The 24649-nt window shown below is 44.4% G+C and overlaps 1 protein-coding gene across 8 annotated transcripts in view; it reads left to right on the top strand.

The window, feature by feature from the left end:
• Positions 1–222: 222 nt before the first annotated feature.
• LOC129514548 (zinc finger protein 236) overlaps positions 223–24649 on the top strand; it is a 108066-nt gene continuing 83639 nt past the window's right edge. For 3 of the 8 annotated variants that reach the window (XM_055333221.1, XM_055333216.1, XM_055333222.1), the window contains exons 1-3: positions 3823–3962; positions 18955–19097; positions 20374–20538. In XM_055333221.1, coding sequence (XP_055189196.1) covers positions 3908–3962; positions 18955–19097; positions 20374–20538 — 363 coding nt within the window. In that variant the 5' untranslated portion in view covers positions 3823–3907. Of the gene's footprint in view, positions 3963–4988; positions 5872–18317; positions 18469–18954; positions 19098–20373; positions 20539–24649 lie in introns of those variants that run through there. The other 5 variants (XM_055333217.1, XM_055333215.1, XM_055333220.1 and 2 more) reach the window with 3 other exon arrangements.

Genomic DNA, 24649 nt, shown 5'->3' with positions numbered 1-24649 from the left:
GTCTTCTGCAGTTTAAAGTAGAATTAAAACACCAAACAATAATTTATAAATTAGGAGGAGGGTAAAGATGTTAACATTCTAGTTTCATAAATATCATCTAAAAGTTTCTAGGTTACCTTTAACAGAATAGAGTATATAACTTTCAAAGGGAAAAAGGAGAATGAGAGGAAAAAAAAAGTCAATCCAAAAAAAAAAAAAAAAAAGGAAAGAAAGTGGTGTAAACTTAGCTGACATGGGACACATTGAAAGCAAAAAATATTTCTCATCTTGTATTAAAATCAACACCAGAAGGCAAGTGCAAGAATAGTCATAGCAGCATGTTCATAAAAAAACAAAAAACAACTCGACATAACTCGGAAGTCTGTCAACAGTGTATTGAATGAATAAACTGTGGCACAGTCTTACAATGAAGTGCTGTACAACAGTAAAAACAAATGAACTATAGCTATATGCATCAGCATCAATGAATCTCAGATATGATATGAAGCAAAGAGGCCACAGAAGAATTTGGAAAAACTTTGAGAAAGTTGAAAAAGCTGGACCAACTGACCAATATTTCATTTATTTAAAGACATCTACAAAGTCTATACAACCATAAAAGCAAGGGGAGGATTATTGCAGGATCAGGAGAGCAGATACCTCTAGGAAAAGACACTCCAGGGAGAGGCATATATGGGTCTTCCAGGGTGCTGGCCCTGTTTTCTAGCTGTGCCTTGTGTGGTGGTTCTGGGGAGCATGTTTTTTTGTCACCCTTTTTATGTCTGCTATGGTAATCAGCTTAAAAATGAGATGGAAGAACACAACAGCCCTCCACGGAACCCTCTAAGACATCCTAGGAAGAGGAGTCTAGAAAGCAACCTACCTATAAACTACGAAGACTGGATCAGGAAGACAGAAAATGTGAACAGACCAATGAGTGAGGCAATTAAAACAGTAATAAAAAAAATCTCCCACCAAAGAAAAGCCCAGTAGCAGATGATTTCACCAGTGAATTCTAGCAAACATTAAAGTATAACACGATCCTTCTCAAACTCTTCCAAAAAACTTAGGAGAGAGAATACTCTCAATTTTAGGAGGCCAGGAGTACCCTGATATTGAAGCCAGGTAAGGATACAAGGAAAGAACCCCAAAACTATAGGCCATGATCCCTGATGAATATATGCAAAAACTTTCAATAAAATGCTAGCAAACTGAATTCAACAGCACGTTAAAAGAATCACATACCATGATCAAGTATAATTTATCCTTGGAAAGCAATGCAAATTAATGTGATACACCACATTAATAAAAGATGTTCATCTCAACAGATGCAGAAAAAACATTGGACAAAATTCAACATCCTTTCAACAAATTCAACATCTCAACAAATTGGGTATAGAAATAGTGTATCTCCCCATAATAAAGGGCATCTATGACAAACCCACAGCTAACATCATACTCAATGGTGAGAGGTTCAAAGCTTTCCAAGACCACGAATAAGACAAGGGTGTCTGCTCTTGCCACTCCTATTCAACATTGCACTGGAAGTCCTAGCCAGAGCAATTAGGCAAGAAAAAGAAATAAAAGGCAACCAAATCATAAGGGAAGTAAAATTGTCTGTTTACAGATGATACTGGTATGGACAGTAAAAAAAGAAACAATCCTATGAAGTTACATAGGCATACAGCTGTCTTTTGTGAGAATCTTCTAATGGATGACAACTACTTCTTGGGCTAAAAAACCTGGAGTTGACTTTCATATTCACCTTTTATAACTACATAGGACTTTACTAGTTTAGGTACTTATTCCTTTAATTTCTACTTTCTTCGTTTATCCTGATTTCACTTATATTTTACTGATAGAAATTGCTTCAAATCCTTTGCCGATCAGAATAGGGTATATACATTTCCAAACAGATTTACAAGTGGCTCAAGCTTCTTATGATCTGCCTCCAATCTTTTTTCTCAGCCTTGTACCTATGCTAGTCCTGATATATGTATGTTAATAGTCATATTTTGTCTAAATTTATATATATTTCTGCTTTGATGCAACTGGGTACATGGGATGAAAGGTAAACAGATTTGGTTTGCACCTTGGACTTGCTTACAGGCTATGTACCCTTAATCAGACTATTTAGTCCCTCTGAACCTCAGCACCATCATCTGTAAAATGGTACTTGCAGGATTATGTAAAACACTAAAATGTTAGCAGTTAAAAACAGCAGATGTTAATTACCAGTTGCCATTCCTTGGTTAGCTGTTGACGGTTAAATAACCTCTTTTCAAATAGGATTATCTGCCTAGTTTTTTCAGGATTTGGATGAATGTATGGAAACAAAAGAACATATATAAAGCGCCTAACAAAATACTCTAGGTTTTTCCCCTTTACCGTTACCTCTACCTGGGAAGCCCTAGTTCTTACCATCTGTTAGAATACAAGCATCTACTAAGTTTCAGTTGAGTGTCTTTCCTATTTATTTTTCCAACTGTAATTTATATGGTCCTCAAATTTCTCCATCCGCTTTTAAAATCTCTATTTATAATATATTGACTGCTTTTGTCTTTCTTGTCCTATAGCACCAAGTTGTTTTGGTGGGGAAGACATTGTTTTCCCTTTGTATTCCCTCCTAATACCTTGGATGCAATTGGTAACCATTATTTAGTACTTTGAATTAATTTTCCTGAGGATACTAAGACTGTTAGACTCCTTCCTTGATTGATAATGTTGCCTCACCCAACTCTGTCCTCCTGTTACTGTGTCACAATTTTGTGGAAGTTATTATGAGCAAACAACAGAAATAAAAGATGAATACAATATAAAACTACATTTTAATGTATTACATCAGATGGCAGGTCTTCCTCATCCAAGTCCCTGATCTGTTAGTGTCTGCCCCTCGAGAGTGTGCCATGGGGATGCTCTCAGGGGGATCCTGGAGGGTCACGTTCCCCGTGTTTCCTGCAATTAAACGAACACAGTAAACATAGATGAGCACATCTGAAGCACCTAGCATATCGGGGACCCTTGCTCTCCCCTCCTCTTCCACCAGCAAAGCTTTTTCACCACCTGTACCAGTTTAAAGGGCACCTTTCTTCTTTTCCTCATGGCTGTCCCAGGCGGTGGCTTTGGCTGGACACACACTGGGACAGCTGCCCTACTGAGGCCATGACGACCGAGGGGTGATGATCTAGGAGGATGATAGCCTGCCCTTCCTGCTCAGGCCATGAGGACCGAGGAGTGACCCAGGGGGACCCCGGCCCGCCCCGCTCAGCCCATCAGGACCGAGGGGGACCCAGGTGACTCCAGCCCGCCCCGCTCAGCCCATCAGGACCGAGGGGTGACCCAGGGAGACCCTAGCCCGCCCCGCTCAGCCCATCAGGACTGAGGGGGGCCCAGGGAGACCCTAGCCCACCCCGCTCAGCCCATCAGGACTGAGGGGGGCCCAGGGAGACCCTAGCCCACCCCGCTCAGCCCATCAGGACCGAGGGGGGCCCCGGTGACCCCGGCCCGCCCCGCTCAGCCCATCAGGACCGAGGGGGGCCCAGGTGACCACCACCCGCTCGCGCTCCGCACCAGGCCCGACCGGCGGAACGCGCATGCGCACGGCGCCGCTCCCCGCCCCCACCGCGCGCCCGCGCCCAACGCCCCTAACGCGGCCCGCCGGGCCATGGAACCCGCCGAAGTTGGCGCGGGTCGAGCCCTCGCGTTCGCTCGCTCGGGCGCCTTCCCCCCGTGAGGCCCGCGGGCGCTCAGACCCGGCTCGGCGGCCGCCCGCGCGCCCCGGGGCCGCTCCGCCCGCCTCCGCCGCTCGGCCGGGCGCGCGCCTCGCCCCCGAGGCCGGTCCCCGCGCGTGCGCGCTCCGCCGGGCGTATGTGTGTGAGTGTGTGTGCGGCCGAGGGGTGGGCCGCCGCCGCCGCCGCCGCCGCCGACGATGCCGCGGGGCCGCCCCCCGAAGCCCAAGGAGAGCAAGGCGCGCGGCGACACCGGTAAGCGGCTCCGGCCCGGCCGCGCTGTGCCGCTCCGCGCGAATATAGTCCCCGGATGCGGCGCGAGGGCCGCCGGGAGCGGGCCGGGCCGGGGGCGGCGGGCCGGGGGCGGCCGGGGGCCCGGGGCCGGGGCCGGGGCCGGGGGCGGGGGCGGGGGCCGGGCGCCGGGCGGGTGTCCGCCGCCACCGCCGCCGCCGCCGCCGCCGCCGCCCGCCTGGGGGCCGCAGGGCGCGGGCGGAATGATACCGGCGCGGCGCGGCGCCCCCTCCGCCGGGCTGGGCCTACTTTCCTGGGCCGGGCGGGCGGGCGGCGGCGGCGGCGGCGGGGCCGGGCCGGGGCGAGGTGCGCGCCGACCTCCGCCCTCCGCCCTCCGCGGGGACCCGGCCTCCGCGGCCCGCCGTCCCGGGCGGGGGGAGGCCTCCCCGACGGAGGCGGCCTCCCGGCGTGACTCCGGGGCCGCGTGGGCGGGCGGCGGGCCCCCGGCGGGCGGGCGGGAGGGAGGGAGGGAGGGAGGGCCGGGCCGCCCCGACTGCCGAGGCCCGAGGGGGCCCGGGGAGGCTCCTCCCGGGCGCGGGGCGGCTGCGTGTGAGCCGGGTCGGGTGTGGGGGAGGGGGTGGCCTCCAGGGCCTCGTTCCCTCGCTGGCTGGGGCTCCGGGGTCCCCTTCCCCGGGGAGGAGTCCGGGGGCTCGGGGGGGGGGCACCTGCGCTGCTTCACGAAACCGAGACGGGTCGGGCCTGGAAGCTGCAGGTCGGGCTTTCACGTGCCCTTCCTCGCATTTAGGAGGAGGGGCGCAGACGAGGAAGCGGTGCGGACTTGGAGCGGGACGCACCCAGCAGCCGCGGTCGTGCTGCGGTCGGGGTCGACCAGTGCCCGACCCGCTGCTGAGGCAGCGGCGCAAGAACAGCCCTGCGTGTGGGCGTGTGGGCGTCGTGGGCTCGTGGGCTCGTGGGCTCCGGGCTCGCGGCTCCCGCGGCCCAGCGCGGCCCAGCGCGGCCCACCTGGCTGTCCGGGAGCCCGGAGCCCGGAGCCCGGAGCCGAGGTGTTGGCTCGGGGAAAATGCAGGGCTGCGGACTCGAGGTTGCACCATGACTGCTGGAGGCTGCAAGGAGGCCCCAAAGGCCTCTCGGTGCTCTGGCTTCGGCTCTAGTTTGCTCACGGTTTTTATTTTTGTTAAGGAGCCTTCTGCCAAAAATAATGTGAGGTGCAGTGCGTCTCGGTTGCTTGGAAGAAGGCATAGGCCAGGCCGTGGAAAATTTGCATCAACTTGCAATCCCCCGTCTTCCCAAATGGCATCCTTTTGGACCTGGATTTTCAAGCCCCAAACATAAGAAGAGTTCTCTCTTACTCCTCGAGGCTATTCATAATTAAGTCTTGTAGCTTCTACCTCAAAAATGTCTTCTCAGTCAGCCCTCCCCCTTTCCACCTGGTGTCCCTGGCTGGCCCAGTCCACTGCGTGTGTGCACATGGACTTCTGTGGGAGCCTCTCTGACTGGTCCCAGGAAGTCTCACGCTACCTTAAGTTCATCACCAGTCCACCTGGAGGAGCAGTTTAAAATGTAGATAAAATGGCCACACCCTGGTAAAAACTTAAGGATTTCTGATTCCTTGGGGTAAAATCCACATTCCTGCAGGATCCTAATTGATCCAGCCTCTGCAGGGCTCATTTCCCTCCTCCTGTGCTCTAGCATTCAGTTCTCTGGGTTCTGGCTGAGGAGGCCACACTTGCGGTCGGGTGGGGCCTTTGCTGTTACCTATTCTGAGAATCCACCTGCTCTTGCTCAATTTCTTAGGTCCCAGTGCTTCAGCTTCCTTCCCAGCAGAGGCTTCCTCAAAGCTGTCTGAAAATAACTTGACACCACAGTTCTTCTCAGAATGCAGGCCCTGGAGACACACTCAGGGGTCTGCAGGGTAAATATTTTCATAGTGCTACTGTTTGGTTGTTTCACTTGCTGAACATTTGCACTAATGGTACAAAAACTATGGGGGTAGCATTGCTGGCGCCTTTGCACAGACTGCGAAGCTGCGGTATCTTCGTGTATTTCACTCAAAAACAACATACTGAATCTATTCCAAATAAAATGATTTGCAGGAAAACAAAACATAACTTACTGCAACAGAGAAAATGTCAGAGGCAGATACGAGGATCTACTTACCTTCTATTCAGCCAGACATTAAAAAGATTTGTAAAAGTGAAAACTCTTGTTACTGCTTTTGTGGAGAATATATTTTTCATAAAAACGTGTGTTTGTGTTAACATATAGTAGGTATGTTTTTAAATGAATAAATATTTTAATAAGTGCTCAGTTTTAATTTCTGATAGGGCAAGTAACAATATAATCTGTATAAACCTAAGGTTCTTGGGGTCCTCAATATTTAAAAATGTAAAAATCCTGAGATCAAAATGTTTGAGGATTATTGCTTTGTCAGTTCACTGTCTTAAGAATGTTTTCACATTATCAGAAATTCGTTTTCTATGTTACCATTATGAATTTTATTTTTAAGAAAAACCTGGAAGGTGCGTGGGGAATTTTACAGATAGAGGGAATAATAAAGCTCAGAGAGGTTAAAGTGAGTCGGTAGGTCTACCCATCTGGTGGCAGAGTTGGGATTTGAGTCTGCCTTTGAGTCCAAAGTGTGCATTTTACTATTTTGCCTTGATATATATAAAGCCCTACATATGGGTTAATTGATATATTCAACAAATATTTTATTTATTTTTTAATAATAAATTTATTTTTTATTGATGTTCAATTTGCCAACATACAGAATAATACCCAGTGCTCATCCTGTCAAGTGCCCCCCTCAGTGCCCATCACCCATTCACCCCCACCCCCCGCCCTCCTCCCCTTCCACCACCCCTAGTTCCTTTCCCAGAGTTAGGAGTCTTCATGTTCTGTCTCCCTTTCTGAAATTTCCTACTCATTTCTTCTCCCTTCCCTTCTATTCCCTTTCACTATTATTTATATTCCCCGAATGAATGAGACCATATAATGTTTGTCCTTCTCCGATTGACTTACTTCACTCAGCATAATACCCTCCAGTTCCATCCACGTTGAAGCAAATGGTGGGTATTTCAACAAATATTTTAAAGCACTTCCTGTGGTGGGTGTGCACAGCTAGGGACTGGGTCACAGAGTTCACCTAACACAGGATCTCTGCCGCGGCTCTTGAAGACTGTGTATGTCCTGTGATGGGGGAACATGTTTATGGCAGCAGATAGCAGACACTTGTAGTCTAGGGTTCCCAGAGAAAAGGATGTCAGAATGGAGATGTTAAGAAAACATTGCTTGGAGTCATAATTAGCTTAGGACAGAAGTACAGTAGTGGTGTCCTACCTCCCCCCCCCCCCCCCCCCCGCCCCGCCTTACCTGCAGTTTCAGTCCCCTGCGGTCAGATGGTGGTCTTAGTGACATCATCAGAAGGTCACCGTGCCAGAGGTCATTTACCTCACTTCATGTCCCAAGAAGAAGGGTGAGTGTGGCCCAGTAAGATACTGAGAGGGAGAGAGACCAGAAATCGCATCTGCACAAGTGTACTAGTGTTGTCTATGTCACTACTATTGTTAATCTGTTATGGATTTGTCAGTCAAGCTCAGTGATAGATACTTAAGCACAGGAAAAACCGTATAGACGGGGTTCTAAGCTCTGGTTTCAGGCATAGGGTGGAGGGGTGCCTTGCAGTATACCTACCTGTGGATGGGGGGCTGCTGTGGCGAAGGAAGCCTCGAGGGGGTGGTGTGTGTCGAGTACTTGTTTGGTGCCTGGCACTATCTTGGGGATAGGAGGATGATCGAGGTAGAGTTTTTTCTTTATTGTGCTTAGTTTAGTTTAAGTAGTAACATGACCTTGGTGGAAACCACACTTTGGGGACTTGTATGGCTTCCATTTTTTCCAGTGCGGTGGTACAGACCTTTTCTCCCCAGCTTGTACCTGTATTTGGCCTCCTGCTCCGTTTCCGTTTTCTGTGGGAGGAATATTTGTAATACTTCATTTCCAGAGAGCTGAGGCCAGCAGACGTTGAGCCAAATGTATAAACTAGTCCCCTCTTGCTCAGATGATTAGTTTAGGCCATTTTAGCTGTTCTTGAATGAACTCAGGGGCTCTCCTCTTCTCTCTAAGGGGATGAGACGACCGGGCTGAGCTAAGAGCGGTAGGATTCAGCGCACAAGGCAGCAGATGTGGTGCTGACAGGTTTAGAGGTGACTTCTCTGCTTCAGACTCAACTAGGTACTCCTGGTGGGGCTGAGGGGAGGGCAGGTTCTGCTTAAAGTAATAACTCTCTGACAATATCGGGCATCTGAGAATGAAAAAATTTCTTCGTAGAGGAGCAGCCTTAGCCTTCATTCTCCACCACTGAGCTTCTTACGTAGGCAGAGTTTTTAATATTTTGAGAAAAGTGTGTTGGGTAAACACACCAAGTTTAAAGATTTTATGATCCTGGAATCAAGTAGTGAGTTAACAGCAGTTCAGAATATTTCCCACAATAAAGGAAAAATATGTAAAGATTTATTTAAAAAAAAAAATCTTGGTCTTTGACCTAAATACAGCCTGGGAAAACCATACTAAACCATAATTCTTTGAGAGATAAAGGCAACTCAGCAGTTTTTTTTTTTTTTTTTGAATTTTTTTTATTTATTTATGATAGTCACACAGAGAGAAAGAAGAGAGAGGCAGCGACACAGGCAGAGGGAGAAGCAGGCTCCATGCACCGGGAGCCCGACGTGGGATTCGATCCCGGGTCTCCAGGATCGCGCCCCGGGCCAGAGGCAGGCGCCAAACCGCTGCGCCACCCAGGGATCCCAACTCAGCAGTTTTTAAAATAATGCTTATACTGTACCAGGGTCTTTATATTTTCTCTCTATACAAAGTCAGTGTCTCTGTGCTCAAGCGATTAGTGTTTTTCAAGCTACTTTTTAGTTGTAGAACTTTCTTACATGAAATGTGGCAGGATCTCAAGTGGTGGTTTTCACCCTTGGCGAAACATTATGGAATCACCTGGGGAGCTTTTAAAGATCTTGATGACCAGGCCTCGAGTCCAGTTATGTGTGAACCTGTGAGGGGGAGCCAGGCATCACTGCTCTGCAGGCTCCCCAGTAGTTCCACTGTGTGGTCAAGGCTGAACACCAGTGGTCTCTGGCAGAGCTGTTCTGGGTAAAGGTGGGAGATTTGAGAGATTCAGAGACAGCCCACAGCTCTGCGGTGTCTTCCCCTAAAATTTCAGCAGAGTTGAAAACTTACCTTAGTGGATTAAATTAATAATTTAGGTAATAAGCAGCATGAGCGGACAGTGTGCTCTTAATACAGAAGTGAAAAACTTAATTGTTCATGGCTCCGACAGCTAAAGCAAGCTAGTTAAAGGTACTAAGTGACCGCAGGTAATAGCCAGTTCCGGGGAGCCAATTCTGGGAGAATTGCCAAGCTCTCACTTGGTTTACAGGGGCAAGCTCCTGCTCTGTCTGCTCCATTTAAGTATTGCTGTGTCTTAAGCATTTTTCAGGAGGAGGCCAGATGTGTGTATTTTTTTGAAACCTTTATTACTATATTTTAGTAATTATGTTAATTGAACCAAACATCTACGTAGAGAATGCAAAGAGCTTCATGAACTCCGTATGTAACCAGCACCTAGAACATTGGCAGGACCTCACAAGCTCCTGGTGTTTCTTCCCTGTTACAACTGCCTTCCCTCTTTGTGCTCCATTGTCCTCTTCTGACTCCACAGGTTAGTTTTACCTGTTTGCAGACTCAGTTGAATTTACAGTATATGCCTTTTTTGTTTCTGGCTTCATTCATTCAGTATTTGCTTTTATGAGATTATCCTTCTTATTATTTGGCAGAAATAGGTTCATTTGCAAGGTTGTATATTATTCCGTTATGTAGCACATTGTCAATTTATCATTTCTACTCTGGGTACTTGGGTTGTTTCCAGTTGGGGGCTATTATAAATGCATGCTGCTATGCACTTTTATGCATTTCTGGGTCATGGTAGACACTGTCAAACAGTTTTCCAGTGATTGTACTAGTTTGCTCTCCTACAAGCAGTGTTGGAGAGAGTTGCACTTGCTCTGTCCTTTTAGTATTTTAGCTATTCTGGTATGCATAGTGTTTGGATTTTTAACTTGCAGTTCTGTGCTAATAGACTTTCTTAGCCATCTGTTCTCTTTCATGAGGCTTTCATATAGGTCTTTTCCCATTTTCCTACTGGGTTGAATATTTTATTTTATTATTTTTTTAGTTAATAGACTTTACTTTTTATAGTAGTTTTAGGTTTACATTCAATTGAGCAGATAGTACCTAGTTCCTGCATACTGTTTATTCTCCCCACAGACTTTCCCCTGTTATTAACATCTTGTATTAGTGTGGTACATGTGTAACAATTAATGAACCAATTTTGATACATTATTACTTAATAGAGTCCATAGTTTATTTATTTTTTTAATATTTTATTTATTCATGAGAGACACACAGAGAGAGAGAGAGAGAGAGAGAGAGAGAGAGACTGAGACATAGGCAGAGGGAGAAGCAGGCTCCATGCAGGGAGCCTGATGTGGACTCGATCCTCGGTCTCCAGGATCACGCCCTGGGCTGAAGGCGGCGCTAAACCGCTGAGCCACCTGGGCTGCCCGAGTCCATAGTTTACATTGGGGTTCCTGTCTCCACAGCTCTGCTTGTTCTCTCTAGTATCTATAGCTGGAATCATGCAATATGTAGCCTTTGCACACTGCCTTCTCTGTCTAAGCAATATGCATTTATGATTCCTTTCTTCATGGCTTGATGGCTGATTTCTTCTTATTGCTGAGTAATATTCCATTGTCTGGATGCAGCAGAGTTTGTTTATATTTTGAAGGATATCTTGGTTGCTTCCAGATTTTGGCCATTATAACTTGCTGTAAACATTTGTGTGCAGGTTTTTGTGTGGACATTAGTTTTCAGTTCATTTGGGTAATTTTTTTTTTTTTTAAGATTTTACTTATTTATTCATGAGAGACAGAAAGAGGTAGAGACATAGGCAGAGCAAGAAGCAGGTTCCCCACAAGGAGCCCGATGTGGAATTCAATCCCAGACCCTAGGATCATTCCCTGAGGCAAAGGCAGATGCTCAGTCGCTGAGCCACCCAGGCAGCCCTCATTTGGGTAAACGTTGATGACCACTGGGCTGAATGCTATGGTGAGACTGTTTAGCTTTACAAGAAGTTGGCAGATTCTTCCCAAGTGGCTGAGCCAATGAATGAGAGATCCTATTGCTCCACATCCTTGTCAGCATTTGGTATTATTGAGGTTTTTTTTTTTTTTTTTTAAATTTTAGTCCTTCTAATAGACATGTAGTGGTATTTCGTTGTTTGAATTGCAGTTCCTTTACGAGATATAGTGTAAAGCCATATATTTGTATGCTTCCTTGCCATCTCTATATCTTTGGCAAAGACTTCTGTCTTTTTGTTATTGATGTATAGGAGTTCTTCATACATACTGTACATGAGCTCTTCTAGTTTTTTGTTCACTCTTTGAAGGATATCTTTTCATGAAAGAAGTTCCTGTTCTTAATATTGTCTTATTTATCAGTCCTTTCTTGTTTAGTACTTTTGGGACCCATGTAAGGAATCTTCGGCAGTTTTAAGATCATGAAGCCCTTTTCCTATATTTTCATCTTGAAGCTTTATTGTTCTTCTTTTCACTTTTAGATGAATAATTCATCATCTGCTTTTGAAGGACAATTGCTTTGTTTTTATTTGCTGGCTATTATAACTAATGCTTTTGTGTTTTTAAACATGTGTTTTTGGTGCACCTATGTACACATTTCTGTGGGGATCTGTGTAGGAGTGGAATTGCTGGACTACAGGGTTTGTGTGTGTTTGACTTTGGTCGATGCTGCCAAATGGTTTTTGAGTGGTTATAGTGATTTTCATTCTTTCTAGTGGTGACGAGATTTCCAGTTGCTCCAGATCCTTATCAATCCTTGTTTTTGTCTGCCTTTTTAATTTTAGCCCTCCAAGTAGGTGGGCATTTTACTTTTCTAAAAAAAGTACTTTTTGTTTCATATTTTTCATACCTTGGATTTTTGCAACAACCCTGTATGTTTGCAGGATGGAAAACGGCCTCATCTTTGGATGAGGAATCCAGCTGAGTGACAGATTCTTTGGTTTGCGGAGACCTTACAAACCACCAGGCAGGACTGAGGTTCTTAAATCTTATGGCGCTCAGTCCTACTTTCATCACTGTCCCCCTAGTCTGTGACCAGTAACCCATATTTTAATCTATAGATACCCATTTTTTAAGATATTGTGCATTAAAATTATATGTACTGTGCATACATGCTTCATTGGAAATTGGGACAGAATCTTGGACCAGGCTGTCCATGATTTTCTGTGGCGCCCTTTAGCTTTACTTGATTGTTGTTGCTGTGCTAAAGTGCTAATGTCAATTGTATGTTTGTGGAGATGAGAAACAGTAATGGCAGCAAATCAGCAAGGAATTATTCTATCACATATAGAAAATTTGTTTGTATTGTCAAAGGATGCATTATTCTCAGCAGTACACCTCTGGGTCATTCTCAGAAAGACTCTGTTAATTTTAGTCCCTGGGCCTAGAATTGTTTTAGATAGATGGGGAGGCTATAGATACTGGAGGTATTATGTTATAATTTTAACACACTGTAGTTTTGTTAAACTTGGATAATGTGTGTGGTGTCTAAATATACATCCCCCTGAGTTTAAAGTCTTTAGATATAAAGATGTACAAGTAATAAAAGCAAATATTTGAAAGAGGATTGATATTCCTTTTAAAAACAGAGACAGTGTGGTAATCCGAGGTGTGAAAGGGAAACTGCACACAAATACAAATACTGACAAAATGGGCATATTGAAAGCACACCTGAGTAGAGGTGAATTTTACTGTGGGAACATGAGTGACCTGACCCTGTTAGGGAACATTTAATGAGTCTCTGACCAGGTATTTATCTTTAGCTCTGTGTCACAGGTATATTTCTTATCATTTATCAAGAAACCAGTACCAGCGTTTCAGACTCTAGTTGTCTCATGGAAACTACCATGGTTTTGACAAGCAGGGTACTTTGGCTTGACTCTCAATTAAATATTTTTTATACTGAAAGAGCATAAACAGTCTTAGGCTTACAGTTAACATAAAATACTGTTGCTAAAATTCAGGTACATCTGTTTTACAGTAGGCACAAGGTTGAAGTTGGGGTCTCATCTCAGAAATCATGACCGTAAGAGACACAGAAGCCTGACTGCTTAGGAGAGAGTCTTGAATTATGAGTTGAAAATTACCCTCCATTCTGCCATGGTTGATTGTGTGATTTTGACCAAGTGGCTAAGTTTCTCTGGGGTCTTAGTTTCCTTAGTTAATCCAACAAGGGTATGGAGTGTATAACTCTTTTCCCCCCAAGTAAATTTTATTTCTCACTTTTTAATTTAATTCTTTTTGAGCGTATAATATGTTATAATGGCTCAGAACTTTAAAAAATGGAAGTCCCTTTCGGAGCCCTACTCCCCCAGAGAGTTGCCTTTTTTCTTTCTTTTTTTTTTAAAGTATATATTTATTTATTTATTATTTATGATAGACATAGAGAGAGAGAGAGAGGCAGAGACACAGGAGGAGGGAGAAGCAGGCTCTATGCCAGGAGCCTGACGCGGGACTCCATCCCGGGACTCCAGGATCGTGCCCTGGGCCAAAGGCAGGCACTAAACCACTGAGCCACCCAGGGATCCCCGAGAGTTGCCTTTTCTTACTGGTAACCAATGCTATTCTTTTTCTTTTTTTTTTTTTTTTAAGACTTTTTATTTATTCATAGAGACACACACACACAGAGAGAGAGAGAGAGAGAGAGAGAGAGAGAGAGGCAGAGACACACACAGGCAGAGGGAGAAGCAGGCTCCATGCAGAGAGCCTGTCGTGGGAATCGATCCTGGGTCTCCAGGATCACGCCCTGGGCTGCAGGTGGCACTAAACTGCTGCACCACCAGGGTTGCCCCATAATGCTATTATTCTTTTCTGTAGTTTTGCAGGGATGTTTTATGCACAAACAAGCAAATACATGGTATATTTGCCTCCCCCTTCCTTTTTTAAAGGAGTGATAGCATCTAGAACATACTGCTTTTTTCATTAGCTATACTTTTAGGATTACATTTTTATATGAGTACATTTCATTTCCAAATGAATATTTACTTAATAGTAAATACTGTTGAATAAATAATGGGTGAAATTCAAAAAGTGCAGGAGTCTTCCCTCATAGTACCTACCTCTCTCGGTGCAGGTGCTTTTGAGCTGACAGATGTTTGTTCCAAGAAGAGGAAAGCAGGTGCTTTACGGCTGGTGCTGTAACTCGAGCACGCACTTTTCTGACAGAGATTCTATGGAGAAAATAATGTAGGTGCGTTTCGGCTAGCTCCTAAGGAACAAGCAAATGGCTAAGGAATGTATGTACAAAATAAGAATAGTTAGTGGACGCATAATAAGCTGGAAGAATACTAAGGTAATTGAGGTGCGGGGCATGAGTCAGACTACAAGTGGAAATTAGATATGCTGGTCTTGGGAGCTTTAGACAACTGGGTAGAGACCAAAGAGTCATTAGCTTTCATCTTATCTCTGACTATTGAGCAAATGTTTGCTAGGCACTCAGGATGTACCAGGTTTTGTGCAAGGCTTTGGAGATACAGTGACCCGGTAGGAAGGGTTCACAGGCCCACGCACTGCAGAGTTTTACCTGGAAAAGTCCCGGCGTGCTCAGACCTGGACGCTGACCAGTGTGGGAGGAGCAGGAGAAAACAGGAGAAAGGAGAAGAAACTAGAGACCAATACAAATAATAACAACAACAACAAAAAGGAGGAGGTATGGTAGCTGAGGTGGGACCCTACTGGAAGTGGGGGTGATAGCTGTCAGACTCTCCAAGGGCCTTTTGGTGGCCTCAGAAAGCATCCTGGTGTCAGGATGGAAAAGTGAGAGAAAACACATCCATGGTTGGAGAGCCTAGTTCTCGGGGACAAGATGTTGGAAGAAAAGATGGGCCTGCTGAGAGCAGTAGAGATGTCAACCACTTTTTGGAAACTTTTTATTCAAAACAAAAATAAAAATAGATGCAGAGTTTGGCAGTTAGCTCAGTTGGTTTAGAAACAGAACTGGTGTGTCTCATTTTAATATAAAAAATGCCTCAGCAGGATTTATGTAGAGATGAGATCTTCAGTGCCTAGTGCTTGAGGGTTTAGGTCAGGAGGTGCAAATTGGAAAATCATTGAAATGTTATAAATGCAATAGATTTTGTTGAACTGTCCTATCATAGGCATTTTGTATAAAAGGTCACTTAGCAGGGCACCCCGCTGGCTCAGTCAGTGCAGCAGGCGACTGGATCTCTGAGTTGTGAGCTTGAGCCCCACCCTGGGTTAGAGATCACTTAAAATCTTTATAAAACAACAAAGAAGAGATCAATTTAGTTCTTTAGATGGGAGATAAGAAGAGACCTTTGCCATTAAGATTTGGCTGACGGGGCTGATTTGCTGTGTCTGGTGTGGGAAGAGCAATTTGTAGGGTAGCTGGTCTAGTCCCCATTACAGACCAGGCCTGACTACAGCTGTGGCAGAGGGCCAGCTGGGGCATCGGTGGGCGGATGAGCATTAGAGAGATGGCCACGTTCCTAAATCATGGGTGGGTTCTTGTTCTAGTAGTGACAGGAAGCATTATCTTATTTAATCTGTACAACTCTGAGATAGGTTTATTTAATCTGCACAAATCTGAGATGATTTTGGGGCTGGTTGGTAAATAGCTATTATTATGTACTATTAAGAATCTTTATGTAAAGAGTTAAATTGATTTTGAAGCTCATCTTCACATTCTTTCAAGGAAAACAAAGCTGCTCAAACAATTTCTGATCTTTGTGCAATCACTTTGTGTTTACGTTTGATAGTGAATTTGAGTTCTTGGTATCATGAAGGATGAGCAGTTGAAGAGAATGTGGGTGACGCCTGTGTGTGTGTGTGTGTGTGTGTGTGTGTGTCAGGTGACTATCCAGGTAAACCGGCTGGAATCAGCCTACTGAGTCTCCCTGTGGTCTTGAAATCTCAGGGTGATCCATCCCCTGCCTCTGGGGGAAGGGGGTAGGGGGCAGGGGGTGGGCCAAAAGACCTACTTGAAAACTCCTGACCTGGATGAACTCTTAGATCTGAGCACTGTTGAATGCATATAGCTCAATGTTTATGATGTGTGTGGGGGGTTGGGGGGCTAGAGAATAGCTGTTCTGATTTGGGAGACTTTAGGAATATGTGTTGCCAAAATCTCATGGGACGTTCCTCCAGCTGCCTCTAAAAAATGCAGCTGTTCTCAGGAGGGTTGACCATTAAGAGGCTGCCATTGATTTGGTCATACTTTACCTGGATCCCTAGCCCCTTAAAAAGTCTGGTGGTCTCTGTGGGGAATACATGGACATGGGGTATTTGCATGAAGTTTTCACAGGGCTTGTGGATCTCCTGAAGTGTGTTCTAAGGATACATCAATTTCGTCTACCTCTTTCTGAAAAATGCATGCACTGGGGAAAGTTAAATGAGCTTGAAGAGAGATGATAGGCGAAGGGGGTTATCTTAAGGCCTCGGACACCATCCAGACAGAAAGCAAAGTGTGCGTGAGAGAGCCTGCCTCACCCTGGGAGCCCTGGGACAAAGGCTCGTGCTTTCCCAGTGTAGAGAAAGGGCAGGTTTACAAGTATGTTCCCCCAAAGCAAAGTAAAAATCTGGAGATGCTGTCGATTTTAAAATTACACTCAGCGTGGAAACTAAAGCATGTTTTCCCCTTTTATTGCACTTTAATTTGAATTAGGGTTGTTTTAAGTTTGTTTTTGAACCAAATTAATACTGTATTATCACTGGGGGAAGGGGCTTAGTGAAAACATAATTTTATTATGTTTTGAGCTCTGTTAAAGAGGGAAGTCTTGCTTCTTTAGATAAAAATCTATTTTGGAAAAATCTTAATTCCTAGGCAAAACAATGTCAGTTTTGGTTTTAAATGTGTAGTTTCTGATCTCTTATTATTTTATCTATCATTTGTAATTAATTACATCCTTTCTCATTATGGGTAACATTTAAGCAGTTTCAGGTAGAGGCTGTGAACATTGTTTCATTCTACATCCTGAAATAGCCTTTTAATTTTGCTTTTCAGTGAGGAGCGCTCTCATGACTATATTTGGCCATTAGGTAGAAACATTCACTACTGAGCTTTTTTTTTTTTTTTTAATTTATTTTTTTTTTTAAATTTATTCATGAGAAACAGAGAGAGAGAGAGAGAGAGGAGAGAGGAGAGAGAGAGAGAGGCAGAGAACAGGCAGAGGGAGAAGCAGGCTCCATGCAGGGAGCCCAACGCGGGACTCGATCCCGGGACTCCAGGATCATGCCCTGGACTGAAGGCAGGCATCAAACCGCTGAGCCACCCAGGGATTCCCCCCCCCGCCCCCCCGCTACTGAGCTTTTAAAACACAGTTTTCAACAGATATTTTACTTGAACATTCTCAATCTCTAAACTATTTCTTCCTATAATACAAACTTTCTCAAAGGGGATAGTATATCAATTGATGTGGTCCCAACAATTATTGTATTTGGGCCTGGAGAGCATAAAACATTTTGTTGCTAATTTAATGTAGAAGTTTTGAATACATGGTCTTTGAATAGAATGTGGGTATAGTGAAGAATAAATAGAATAAAATTACGTGTATCTTTTCTGTGGTAGACCCATTCTGGATGAGCTGTTCTGTTGAATTATATTAGTGTTTCTTGAAACTGGAATCGGTTTACTCAAGGATCTGCTGTAAGAATTCTTGAAGGTGTCGCCAGCCTTCTCCATGGCTCTCTACTCCACCTTCTTGGTCTCTGCCACCTCCCATCTGGAGAATTGCTCAGTTTTGGCCACTGTCGGGACTGGGGGACTTCTGGCCAAAGCTGGAACTGCAGGCTGTTTTCTCCAAGGAGGGATTTAAGGTCCATGGAGAATTTGGAATGCCCATGTTTACCACATGGACAGTTGAGATATAGGCTTTCTGGAGCTTCCTTGAGGCTTAAAATCAACCCTACTTTACTTCCAAATTTCTACATTTCAGTAATTTTTGAGTCATGTTGATACAAAGAATTGTATGTGACGTATTATTTCTGGTCTTTGTATCATTAAAGTGTATTATATATTTGTGCCTAAATTATAAGACTTGGAGTTTATTATTTTATTTTATTTTATTTTATTTTATTTTATTTTTTTGGAGTTTATTATTTTAAAGAACAGTAGAGGTTTAGGACATTTTTATTTTCTGAGATTCTTGACAAGTTTTTGTGATTATCACATATTTTTATTTGAAAATACTTTTTATGTTTATAGCCATTGACCTGCATGGGTCTATAGAAGTGCATCGTGAAGCCTAAGGATTGTCCAAAGCACTGCAGACAGAGGTCTTCCTAAACCCTAACCATGTGGGAGAATAGAAGTTTTTCCTCTCTGACTTAATCTCGCACTCCAGCAGTTTTCAGAGGTAGATTGAACTAGTGAATTAGCATTTATGCTTCTACTTGAGTTTTGTTTGCTGAGCGACTTAAGATGAACAGTGTTGAACAGTGTGTGGGTTACTGATGGACTCTCAGAGTGACGTAGGCGAAATGCCTCTGTGATTTCCAGTGACTTTGAAACCATAGTAAGCATGAAGGCAAGGCTAAGAGATGTCGTGGCTTTTGCGTGCCTTTGCATGAATCTCAACCTCAGGAGTTTAGTTTCACATTTCTAAAGATCAGTTACTAGCGGGTGCGTAGAATTCTGTTGTCCTGTGCCCCAGTCATCCCAACATTTTTTCTGACTTAAAAATGTCCATTCGAAAAATTCAAGATATCATTAATTTCTTCTAAATTCTCTTATAAATCTCTGACATAATTTGGTTTCTAAACAATAACCAAATAACTTAGTTTTATTTATGTGATGAGAATAACAACTGGTACTTATTGTCTATACTTATGCAATTTTATAGATGGAGTTTTAACATTGAATGCGGAGAACACTAATTATGCCTATCAAGTTCCAAACTTCCATAAGTGTGAAATCTGTCTGCTATCTTTTCCAAAAGAGTCCCAGTTTCAACGCCACATGAGGGATCACGAGCGAAATGACAAGGTATGTATTCTCAAGAGGGATGTCAGAAATGTGAGCGTTGAAACTGGAGGTATTGTAAAACATCAGCATGTCAAATAAAATTTTTTCTTGTATTTTAGATCCGTAAATTGTGGGGCATTTTATCTGACATGAACACGTCTCTGGATGTTTTGTGTTCAGTTGTAGGCATACTCCTGACCCTTATATTGGTTAATGAGATCAAGTAGAGCTTGTCTAGTCAATCTATGTGTTGTAGCTCTGTATCAGCGGACAAAGGAATTGCCTCAAAACAGGACTTTCAGTAGTTTGGTTTTTGTGTGACTGAATGCAGCAGAATTGGTATATCTCGATGTGTTTTTTTCTTCAGCAAGGAGTGTTATCCTGAAGGGGTTGTGCCTTTTAAAATGGTATTCCAGAAATGTCAGATCTCATTTCAGCAGAGAGTAACACTCTTAGAGATTTGAGTCCTCGTTTTCAGGGCCCGGTGTGGGTGAGGTTAAGAGTGTTAGTGTCTTAATGGAATGATCTGCCTAGTAGATAGAAAGTAGCAGTTAAACTACCATTAAAAAATAATCATTGAGTTTCCCGAGGTTAGGAGAATGGCTGCCAGGGAGCTATTTGAAATGGTCAGGAGAATGCCAGGGACCTCTTCTCTAGGGAACAGGATACCACCAACTGGTTTTGCTTTCAGCGTGAATATTCCATATAACGTAGGATAATATATAACATCATCAGTACTGATAACTTGTTTTACCCTCCTAAGTTGAAAATGTGAAAATACTGGCTTGTTGGTATCTTGATATTCAGAGAGAAATACCAGTGGTTACTTTATCTTTCTATAACTAAGGAGAATACCTTTCATTTGGGGAAAATTTTAGACTGTGTTAAGCAACACTCTTAAAATCTAGTAGAAGTTTTTATGAGTACTGACTTTACTGGGAGTGATTCTATGTAGAGCAGTGGGGTTGGTCAGAAAAGAAGGGAAAAATTCACCCTGATGAGCTGAAGTTTTTCATGTTTATTTCCATGGAGACTATATCCTGATACGTTTATATGCAGAGTTTCTCGTTCAGGATATTTTTTGTACAGATGTTTTGTCGTCCTTATAGTCAGATCCTTTGAGAAATTCTGTGAGGAGCTTTGCCGTGTCCATTTTGGATTTATTGACTTTAGGTTCAGAAGAGACTCCAGCAGTTCCTTAGATTGTCTTTAGATTATGGTACTTGTTAATATTTGAATGGCATTTATTGTGGAAAGATTGTGTTTCAGTGGCTTCTTGACTTTTCTCTCCAAATAGCCACATCGATGTGACCAGTGCCCCCAAACATTTAATGTTGAATTCAACTTGACACTTCATAAATGCACCCACAATGGGGAAGATCCTACCTGTCCTGTGTGTAACAAGAAATTCTCCAGAGTGGCTAGTCTCAAAGCGCATATTATGCTACATGAAAAGGAAGAGGTAATTATTTTGGCCTATACTTTGTTGATGGATTTTTAAAATGCATCTAATCCTTGGTCAGGGGGATTTTAGGTATCAACTAGTTTAAAAAGCCTTTCCTATAGATTTCCAGGAGTTAATCATTCAGTGTGCCTTGCCTAATTCTCTAGTTCACTGACAAAACGTTTTATTTTCTGGCCACGTCAGCCCCTTAGGGCAGACGCTTCAATGTGTAGCATATTCAGAAGATCCAGCTATGCCCATGCAGGATTCCTCAGTGGTCAAAGTAAACGTTCTGTTTCTGGAGACAGTAGTATCTCCTCGTTCAGCTTCTGGATCCCCCAACCTGTGGGAATTTGAGAGAAGAGAAGACATTCATGGTGACTCAAAGCAGTTTATACACCAAAGTGAACAATCCTGAAAGGGCCACAGGTGTCTTGGGAGTGCATTGACGTGAATGGGGTGTGTTGCTGATGTGTGAACTGGGGGCTTCCCATTGCTTCGAGGGGTGTGGGCCTGATTGGAGGTACAAATGACTGTTCCTTTAAAAACATTAATTCCCCCCCCATCTCTGATTATTATTGTGTAGGATTAGGAAAATGCAAAAAGTAAAAAGGAGAAAATAAAAGTCACCTTTAATTCTACTGTTGAGGGATGGTTACAGAAAACTATCTGGTATACTTTCCTCCTGAGACAGGAAAACAAATACAGTATTTAAATTGCATATATAAAAATGGAATTCATACTTCCGATATACGTTTGTCTCTTCTTTTTATATATGTCTTTACTTTTTAATATAAACTAATTTATTTTTATCTTTTTAAAAGTGAATTGTATAAATAATATGTGTTTATTTTGGAAAAAATGAGAAACTAAAGATTAACAAGAGTAATAACATAGAAGAAGAAATGAGAATCACAGCATTTGGAGAGAGTGAACACAGAGTCTTTCAGCCTTTTTTTTTTTTTTCTCTATATGCTTTCCATAATAGTTTATGTATTTAAGAATAGTTTAATTTAAAAATATTTATGCTGTTTTATAACCTATTGTTTTTCCTTAATATATTTGTAAATATATCTTTCCCCATTTTCACTTACTACATTATGAGTGTTTCTCCATGTCAGCATCTTAAATTACGTTATTTGTGTTCTGCATCTGGATGTAGCATAATGATATGCAATCATTTCTTTTGTTATTTAACATTTAAATTACTTACACTTTGAAAATATTATACATAGTAGATCTTTGTATACATCTTTAATTATTTCATTAGGATGGATTCCTATGGTTGGATTTACTGAATTAATACCATTTTTTCAAGTTCTTTATAGAATGCCACATTATGTTCTAGAAAGCCTGTGCTGCTTTTCACCTTCTGCAGAGTGTAGGTCTGCCTTGTTTCAACTCATTGTTTTTTTGTTTTTGCTTTTGTCTTTTTTGGAAAGCAGAAAGTGCCTGTGTTAAAGGGTATACTAAAGGATTCTGGCCCAAGTTGTGCATGTACCCAGTAAGAAATCAGAGTAGAGGAGGGCGTGGAACATGATTTCTAGTTCTGGAAGCAGCTTCTGTGCCCTTAGCCAGGCATTCTGGGCACAGACAGATGTCCTCCGCAGCCTTGAGAGTACAAGCCATCCGTTCTGTGCCTGTTGTCTTCAGTTTCCTGCTCCTTTGCTCTGTGACACCTCTGTGCATCGTGGAGCTGTCTTGTGAACAGCACATGGCATTACATTGTGCACACATACGTCACAATCAGCAAGTCTCTCCTGGCAGACACACGATGGTTTTCAGCCTCTGTCTTTACGAACAAAGCTACAGCAAGCAAGCTATTCATTTATGATTCTGGTTCTTGTAACTTGGTTACAGATTCTTCCCAAATCTAAAATTATTATTTTTAAAACCCCACTGCATCTCCTAGCACAGGTCCATGTGCGGTGCAGCATGCACACATCTCACAGCTCGGGAGTTCACACCCAATCCCTCCACCTCCACTCACTCCTTACAGGACTGCTTTGCCTCCCACCAGCTCAGGTTCCTGTGTCCTGTGTCCCATCTTCCATGATGGGGGCTTTGGGGACCTGGCCCCCAGCAGTGGCACACTCACTCCCTCTTTTGCTCTATCCTGTAATTACCTCTGAAATAGTTTTACAGTAGCCTGGCTCAGTGCCGCCCCCCCCCTCCCCCCAAGAAGCCTACTAAAAATCCTCTAGGATTGAAGTCGATTCAGGGCTTCCTGTTTTAGGCACACCCTTTCCCTTTTCTTCCTGACTGCCCTTCCTCAGGTTCAGTCAGTGTGACCACACAGCCAGCCTAGAGCCGGTAGGGGCTGGGGCCGGGCGGGCAGGGAGGGGGGCTTCAGTTTTGAATATGTGGATAGTCACTTCCTATTACAAGTCAAAATGGCACAAACAAGGAGCATCAGAAGAACTGCCGCCCCTGTACCCTCTGCCCTGTCCTCCCGGGGCTTCCTGGGGACCTCCACCTTGTGTCATCTTTGTCTTTGCGCTGTTTCTCTGTAATGATAAGCAAATGTTCGAAGGGTTCCTGTTTTCCTTTTCTGGTTTACCAGTAATGTGAATTTTAGAATTTCGCCTAGTTAAAAATCATCTGGTACTTTTATTTTGACTGAATTAAATGTTTAGATTGTTACAGGGGAAAAGTGAACATGTTGACAGTGTTGAATCAGTCTGGGCTGGGACAGCCAACAGGGTCACCCGGGGTGGGTGAGGACGGCTGTGGCACCCAGGGCACGGCTGTTCCCTGCTGTCCCCTCGTGGCCACCCATGTGCTTCATGGCACCTCTTCTTCGGGGCTGTCTTCTAAGATCGACTATGACTTTCTCTGGGATGGGGAATGGGAGTCACTAATTTATCATTTCCAGGTGTTTAGTTTCTTGGACATTAGTTTCAGAATCTTCCCTGCGATGTACTTTCTCTTGCACACCCTTTGCCCATGTTCTTTCCCACATTGTTCCTCCAAGTGGGGCTCACCACCTGCCCCTCTGAGGATGATCTACTCTTTAACTCTTTGCTGCTGTCAGTTTGTTGTCAATTTAAGCTGTGCTCTGACGTCCTGTCCTGGAAGCCACATGTGCGGGCAGCTGGCCTCAGCTGACCCTCGGTGTCACCGCTGAGACCTCAGCTGTCTGTGCCTTTCGCTGCCCTGCTTGTGAGGAGGTCAGCGTCTCATCATCTCTCACTGCTGGTTTTTTCCCTAAAAAGGTCTTTGAGAAACACGTACTTCCTGGGAGGAGGATTAGACTTCACTTCTTAGTACTGTTGCTGTCCTGTCTCTTGATTCTCTTGGAGCAGGACAGATCATGCGTCTCTGTGGTGAATGATTGTGGCGGAGGGGCGAGTAGTTGCAGGGGCTCTGGCAGGGCCTGCAGCAACGGCGGGGCAGTGTAGACGTGTGCAGCCCGGAGGGGGCTATTGGAAACTGGGGCGGGATCCTCCGTAACCAACATGGGCATCCTGGGCCAGGCAGGGGCTTGTGACTGGGGCTTCTTGAGGGGCACAGGAGACAAGGCTCGGCTGGGCTTGGTTCAGGTGTGGGTGTGTTGGTCGTGGGTGTGTTGGTCGTGGGTGTGTTGGCCGTGGGTGTGTTGGCCGTGCGCATGAAAATGAGGGCTCTCTTCCTGTACCTGGTTGTGGTGGGGTCCAGCCTCACAGTGGCCCTCTGTCGCCTGGCCGGCCTTGTGCAGTGCAGAGCCAGGGGGCTCCTGTGCCATCTGAGTTGTCCGGGACTCCGCCTGCCCCTCCTAGGTCACCTCCCATGGCTCGAGGATAGGGGGTGGAAGGGGCATGCAGGGGGCTGGAGCACTTAGGCTGGGAAGTCCAGCTTGTGGCCGGATGCCATATGCTCAGTGAGGAAGTGTCACCCTGTAAGATACTGGAACGCTGTTATCAGTCTTGCCCACAGATGTTAAAAATCATACATCTTTGGCCACCTTTTTCTGTTTGGTGTGTTTATATTCCTCAGTGACTTGAAGTGAATCTGATATGTTAGGACAGGAAGAAGTCAATAGCCTGTAAGAGTCCAGCTAACATGAAGGAGCCTTATCTGCCCCCCCCACCCCCCCACTGCCACTGTGTAGTGAGGACATAACCCTGAAGGAGCAGGAAGGAGATAGGTC

This window comes from Nyctereutes procyonoides, unplaced genomic scaffold (genome assembly GCF_905146905.1).
Source record: "Nyctereutes procyonoides isolate TBG_1078 unplaced genomic scaffold, NYPRO_anot_genome, whole genome shotgun sequence".
NCBI lineage: Eukaryota > Metazoa > Chordata > Mammalia > Carnivora > Canidae > Nyctereutes > Nyctereutes procyonoides.
This window is presented reverse-complemented; position numbering and strand designations above follow the sequence as displayed.